Raw genomic sequence first — 7055 nt, 5'->3', positions numbered from 1 at the left:
CCAGTACTAGGCTAGCCTCGGGAACCCCGGGCGGGACTGGGGTAGAGTAACTGCCCTTAGGGACAAGGTGTGTTCGAATTTAGGGGCCAAGTATCTTGAGGTCCCTATAATGAGGTCCGGGATAGCTTTAGGACACTTTTCATGACTGCACTCCCTATCCAGTCAACTGTGGATCTGCGTATTCCGGAGAGTCCCGATTTTTCGGTCTCCCGCTCCCATCTCCCTCACCCCAGCTCTAACTACCCCATCCCTGGGACTTAGCCCCAGAGGGGTGCATTCTTCCCGTGCCATGGATACTTCGGTGTTCTAAAAATAGAGGGTCTCTGGTCCTGCGTGGCCTGTGGCTCCCGCGGGACCCCGTGTGTGCCCGTTCCGAGGTGCTGGAGGCCCTGAGAGTGGAGGCTAGTGGAGGCTGGTGGAGACTGGTGGGGGGTGTGGGGGAGTAATGGGGGGGGGAGTGAAGGCCGGGACCGCGCCCGCCTCATTACAGCAGCCAAGGTGTTGCCCTCGTTAAACTGCCTTCTACTGCCAAGCTGTTTGATGTTAGGAGCCGGTGGGGGGGAAGAAAGGGGGATTGAGGGAAAGACTTGGGGGCGCGGGGGCGGACCCGCACCTCAGCATCTCCATAAAACACCTTTTATTAACTCTTTAGGGCCCGGAAAGGCTCCTGTAGCCCCGTCGCCACTCCTTGCCCTCCCCGCCTCGGTGTTTACAACTCCGAGTAATGGAAACCCATATACACCCGCCGTGTCCATGCACCCTGGTCACAGTCTCTCCACATGCAATCTTCTGTCCTTTCCCTTCCTAGTTTCGTGACCACGGGGCAAGCCACTCCATCTCTCGAAGCCTGCTCCTATTCTGCAACACCGAGACGAATAACAAAGGTGCTTTCCAATGAGGAGAGTGCCAGAGAAGAGACTACAGTTGGCAGGCAAGTTTTAGGGTACACAACTTGTCCTGCATCAGGGGCCCTTTTTTCTAGTCTCCAATTAATCATATACTCTCTAAAAAAGACATTGATTCCTTTCTTGATTTCAATTTCTTCCTCTGAAAAGTGGGGATGATTCTGCTCGCTGTTTGGGTTGTTGTGAGGGGTGGCGATATATCAATATGAGAGCTATATTACTGCAAATCTCCATGCATTCCCTCCAGCTGCCTTAAACAATTAAGTCTGACTCTTGTCTCAGTTCCACAAAGTAGCCCGTGCTCCTTCCTTCCTGTCCCTGGCAGGGACCCTGGTGTAGATACAAACAGGCTTCTGAAACTAACTTTGATGCTGGAAGAGAGGCCCAGGTTGGTTTCTGCCTCTAGAAGTATAAGTACCCCCCCACTCCCACCTCTATTGGTCACAAACACACAGAGACCAAGCATTTCTACATTTCTGCACCATTACCCCAACAGTTTATGCAGGCATTTACATCTCAGTCTGCATAGGTGCATTCCCCTCCAGTCAAGCACACATTCACAAGCCAACAGGGTCAAAACCTTTACCCACAGGTGTGCATATGCATTTACATGTATACAGAAGCAAAATGATATACATCTCTTCAACTTCCTGCTCCCCCACCAATTAGAGATTCTTTTATTATATGCTTGTTCTCCCACCAACTCAATCAGTATTGTAAAACCATATATATACTAGCATACATACATTAACCATATACACATGTGCATATATTATAGTGCTGGTATGCTACAGAAATTCCCAGGGCCCAATGGTGCCTACTTTTTATTCCTAGTGGTATTGAAGGCCACTTTCACCACAGCTTTTCTTTCCAATTCTTCAACACTGCTTCTTTAACCAGCTTGTCCGAGGGTGAGCTCTTCTTTCCCGTGAACAGTGTCTAACTGGACTGATTTTATTTCAAGGAACTGGTTGTCATTTATTCAACTCAAAAGGCTTTCCAGGGCATTGTTGTTTTATTTTTTTTTTTTTTTTGGTGGTTCTGAACATATTTTTCTATTTCTTGATTTTTTTTCTCTTTCCTTAGGAGAGGAAAGGAGAGATTCAGATGGCTTTCTAAATGGAAAAATAAGAAAGTTGGCCTTCATGACCCTGTGCATAAATGGTTTTCATGGAAATATTCTGAGGTCAAGAGAATAAAAGGTCAGCTTTGGTGAACCTGCCCCCAAGAAAATGGTCGAACAGCTTTGAGGTAGCAAAAATAAAACAAAAACAAAACACAACCAGTAATGGATGAGCAAGATGTACCCAAAAAACCTGAGCCCTGGCAGGCAGAATTAGGTAGTTTAAATACATAAAAACTTCAGTGACGGGAACAAAGTTTTTATTTACAAAGAATAGAGGTTTTCCTTGGAATTAGGAATTATTAGGCAGGAAGTGCGGATACCAAACCAACACTTATTTAAAAAGAATAATTCCCAGACCAACTGAACTCTCCTTTCCCGTGGTAACATATGGTCACAAGAGTCCCGGGAAAGGAGAAAGCTGGGCAGAGAATGACTTCGTGATATTGCAAATTAATGCGTAGAAGGAGACAGAGGAGAGCAAAATCAGATTTCCAATCTAGGACGGAAAAGGTGAGTCGAAGGTTGGAAATGAGGGCCAGCAAGGTTGGCCCTATTTGCTTCTCAACATGCCCGTCAATACCGGCTCCCCATTTCGTTTGCTTGGATATATTTTATATAATATATATATAATATATTTTTCTTTCTTTCTCTTAACGAATTAAAAAACCATTTCAAAGGGCATTGCACTTGACCAGTTTTGCTGCTGACAACTCTCAGGAGTACTCAAGATATCCATAACAGAATGAGAAAATAATGGACAGCCAGAAATAGTAGTCTTGCCTCGTACTCCGATGGCGCCCGGCGGATTTTCTGAGTGCTGAGTACCCTTCCCGAGGCTGCTTCTCACTGGTTGAGCTCCAAAGCCCAGACTTGCTGTGGCCAGCCTGTCCGCCCTTTAATCTTTTTCTCTCCGGGTCCCAGGGGGTGAGGATACCCTTCGCTGGGCTGTGCACCGATCAGGACCGCAACCACCGGAAAAGAGAAGGGGGAGAGGGCGAAAGACATTCAGGTTTAGACTTTTCTTCCCGCCTGTGCAGTCCCTCCTCCGGAGAACTGGAGCAAGGTTTCCAAATAAAGGACCCAGCTTTCTATTTGGCAAACAGGCTCAACATAAACTTGCCTCTATGTACCAAGATGGGACTGAGAAATAGGATTCTCAGAAGGTTTGGAAGTTGAAACTGGCTCTCAGCTAAGTGAGTTGTACCAGGTTGCCGAGGAGCCCGGCCTCAGGGCATAATAGAAAATGCCCCGATTCTTAGTTCTTCCTCAAGCCCCCTAACTCACCTTCTCCCCGCCCCCCTTTCATCTCCTATTCTTCCAAGACAAAGTCTAGGTGCTTTGAATTGGTGACAGAAGAAAATACTGGACTTGGGGATGGATGGGAAGAGCAAACCCAGGAGCAATGCCGCCCAGCCAGCCATCAGCTTTCCTGGTTCAGTGGGAAGAACTAGACTAGATGTTGCTTAAGGTTCTTGCAACCTCTAAATCCTAAGATCCTGAAAGCCCTTACAGTACCCCCCGCAGGGCACTGGACTGAACGGAGCCTTGGGCCACCAGAGGCCCGATTCCTATCTCACCCTGTCTCCTCGGCTCTCTGTCAGGGGTTCTGGGCCTCCGCGTCGCGGCCTGGGGCCTCCCCCCCCGCTTCTAGCTAATTATTTAAAACCCAAAGTGGATCTTTTGATTAAGCTCAGGGAGCCCCCAGGGAACAGCGAGGCCGGTCTGAGCACCTAGAGGAGAGCGCAGCCCCAAACAAGGCCAACACCAACAGAAGTTCCAATAACCCAAGAGGAAGTCCAGGGCAAAACCGATTAGTTGAGAGGGCCCAAAATGGTGCACCTTAAAGAAATCAACATTCGTGACTTTGAAATTTAGTTTAGCACTCGAGCATCGCGAACCCTACGGCTGGGTCTCCCCGCCACAAAGACCACCCCGACTGCTGACTCTTTTCCGGGAAATCTAGTCTCAAAGGCCTCTTACCGCAAAAAGATCTATCTCTTCTCCCGGCCCGCAGCCGGGAAAAGAGAAGTGTTATAGAAACCCGGGTGGCAAGTTACCGCTACCCTTTTTCTTAGGGAATTAAAGAAGAAAGATTTGGGCTGAGCTTTTAAACGTGCAATTGTTACGAAAACGAAGCCCTGTCACTCTGGCTGGGGACCTTAGAAAATCAAATGTTAGAACCTGAGGGGCTCTTGGAGCACAGAACACAATATGTTGTAATTGCAAATGCTCTTATAACAGAGGCGGTAGAATGTTGGTGGTGAAAGGGAATTTACAACATTGAACATACAATGTAAGCTCTAGTTGGGAGGGCCCTTAGAACATATAATCTGTTACTGTTGGGAGTAACACGAACTGGAAGGATCCTTAGTCTTTCCATCCCGAAAGTCTTTGTAGTAATTTTGAAGAGGAAGAAACTGAGGCCCAAAGAGGCGAAGAGACTTGCCCAAGGTCACACAGGGAGCTCCCCGGAGAGCATTGTGAAGAATTCAACTCTGCCCTTTATAACACACGCAATAGAAAACCCGCCATAAACGTCATCCGCGTCCACACAGATACAAGAACACATAAACACCACTTCCCTAATCCCGGGCCTGCAACTTTTGCGTACTTTACCCTCCCTGGCATTCCATACATCCGGCCCCTGACGGGGCAGCACCTCTACGCCCAGCTGACCTTAGGGCCCAAGGGAAAGGGAGGCCCCCAAAGGCCCGGAGACTCACCGGCTCCCTCTTACGCTTGCTCTCGCGGCCGCTGTCCACCTTTTTGAGCTCTGCTTTGAAGCCCTCTGGGTCCCCGGCCTGAGCGTCCTTGGCCAGCACGTCCATGAGGTAAGCGATGTAGCTGGTAGCCAGGCGGAGGGTCTTGATCTTGGAGAGCTTGGTGTCGGCGGGCACGTTGGGGATGCACTCGCGCAGTTCTGCGAAGGCGCTATTGATGCTCTCCGTGCGCCGCCGTTCCTTCTTGGGCCCCCCGCCTTTCCGCCTGCCCAAGCGGCCACCCAGAGCCTCCAGCCTGCCAGGGCTCTGCGCTGGCCCTGCGGTCCCGGCCGCATCCGGGCTGTAGGCAGCGGGCGGCGGTCGCCTCCCAGGAAAATCTGGGGCCACGTCTCCTGGGCTCAGAACCCAGCTCTGGAAATAAGGACGCTCCTGATGACACCGTGAGGCTGGAGCAAAGAGAAAGGGTTCGTGCAGCATGGGATGAGGGTGAGGGGGGTGATGGTGAGGGTGTGGATGGGGGTAGCCGCCCACTAGGTTCATGGTGAAGCGGACGCGGCTCCCTAGCCCCCCCAGTGGCCCCGAGTTGAGCCTCGCCTCTGCAGTTGGATCTAACGCCGCTCCATCCGCTACTGCCCCGTCCCGTCGGGGAAGGTGTGGGTGGCTAGGATGAAGCAGAACAGGACTGGGGAGGGGGAGGCTGGGCGGCTGGCTACTGCTCCTGCCTTCGCCCCTTAGCTGCAGAGCTGATTGTGGCGCTGGTGCTCTAGGGGACGGTTTTAACCCTTCTCGGGCCTCTTTTCCTGGCCTCAGCTTATATAGGGCCGGGGCTTTGATGTCAACCCTTCCCCTGAGCCAATAGCAGGGGGGCGGATCCAACAGTGCAGGGGAGAAGGCAGAGCAGCTGCCCCTCCCCCAGGAAAATGAGGGAGATCTGTGCGGCCAACGCCCACCGGACAGCTGTCCGCCCTCCGGGACAGCTGACCCCACCCAGTTCCCGTGGACCCCCAACGACTTTCCGAGCTCCCGGACTCAAGCGGAGAAGGAGGTGGGTTGCGGTAGAGAGATCGATGGTCCTTCTCCTTCGCGACACCTTCCGCCGTTCCCACTTTATTGAGTGCAGACAACTGCCAGGCAATCTTCTGTGCATCATTGTTGGTATTATAGCAGTCTTTTATCAACTCACCTATCTGCGTTCTAGGATGCAACAGAGTCGGACCCCACAGTCCTCTTTAAGTTGTGGGATGGGGAGGAAGGTATCAATCCCTCATGAAAAGAAAAGGAAGAACCCTGCAGAGAAAATCTTTGAACACTCTCCCGACCCAGGGGTCCCAGTCCGATTACACGGTACCTAAGTGTCTAAAACAGTGAGCCGAGTAAGCTGGTTCCTGCCAGAGGTGGCCTGGCTTTGCCCAGCCCACAGGCGAAGTCCTCCCTCCATTAGGCAGCCTCAGAACTGCAAGAGAGAAGGAGAATCTGTCCGAGCTGCTGACCTCTTTTGGTCTGGGGGCCCTGCCGGGGCAAGAACTAGGTTTCCCCTGATTCCTCCAGGACCCAGCCCTAGGGAGGCAGTAGAAGGAGAATGCAATCTGCCTGCACATCTGGGCTGTGCTAGGGCTTCAGTCACAGCTTAAGAATGCCTGATTCATATAAGAGAGTATAGCTCTGAGACTCAGAGGAGACACACAAAAACATTACACACACATTCAGGGCCACATACAAACTCAACAGGAGACAAACACAGACCTAGGCACCCTGGTCTAACAGAGATCTATACACACTCTAGGCCATACACGGATGACTAATATTAAAGGACACACAAACGCACGCCCTTACCCTCTCTGAGAGAAGGACACACCCTTCCCTGAGATACAACACACATGGGATTCATACCCTAAGATACACCCACTCAGTGACATGCACAGACCCAGAGATACACGAAAAAACATATGGCCTCAGAGATACTCGCAGATCCATTGGAAATACACTAGAACCAGAATAAAAACACCCACAAAGGCCTTCACAGGCTGAGAAGCTCATTGGAGACCCAGATCTGGATGTGATTGATCCTAGAGAGGTAACCCTATTCCCACATTTTTTTTTCTTTTCAGTTGCTTTCATCAGTCTCTTTCTATGGTCTCTAAGCAATGCTGTATTCAACCTTGTTGTACTAAAACCATTCTGGCCCCAAAGGGAAGGTCTTACACTAGACTTCGGCATGTCCGTATTCATCCCTGTCCATTGCCTTCACATCCATAGTTATTTTTCCCATTTTTGTCTGCTCCAAAGCTGTCCTCCACAAACTTT

General features: G+C 50.6%; 1 protein-coding gene across 1 annotated transcript; it reads right to left on the bottom strand.

Moving 5' to 3' along the window:
• Positions 1 to 2271: 2271 nt before the first annotated feature.
• Positions 2272 to 5556, bottom strand: HAND1 (heart and neural crest derivatives expressed 1). The gene is made up of 2 exons (XM_069102287.1): positions 4755 to 5556; positions 2272 to 2976 (listed from the first exon to the last, which is right to left on the bottom strand). The coding sequence occupies exons 1-2, from the start codon at positions 5289 to 5291 to the stop codon at positions 2875 to 2877; spliced, it is 639 nt and encodes a 212-aa protein (XP_068958388.1). The 5' UTR covers positions 5292 to 5556; the 3' UTR covers positions 2272 to 2874.
• Between the last annotated feature and the right edge of the window lie 1499 nt (positions 5557 to 7055).

Source organism: Petaurus breviceps, unplaced genomic scaffold (genome assembly GCF_028583685.1).
Source record: "Petaurus breviceps papuanus isolate PSGF00001 unplaced genomic scaffold, PetGlider_PUasm1.0 551, whole genome shotgun sequence".
NCBI lineage: Eukaryota > Metazoa > Chordata > Mammalia > Diprotodontia > Petauridae > Petaurus > Petaurus breviceps.
The sequence above is the reverse complement of the archived record's forward strand: the minus strand, read 5'-3'. Positions and strand labels throughout refer to the sequence as shown.

Excerpts from the sequence above, each read along its gene's own strand:
- HAND1 (XM_069102287.1), bottom strand. The coding sequence starts at position 5,291 with ATGAACCTAGTGGGCGGCTACCCCCATCCACACCCTCACCATCACCCC. Across the intron at positions 2,977-4,754 it reads GCAAGCGTAAGAGGGAGCCG|CCCAGCGAAGGGTATCCTCA; the intron begins GTGAGTCTCCGG and ends ATCGGTGCACAG.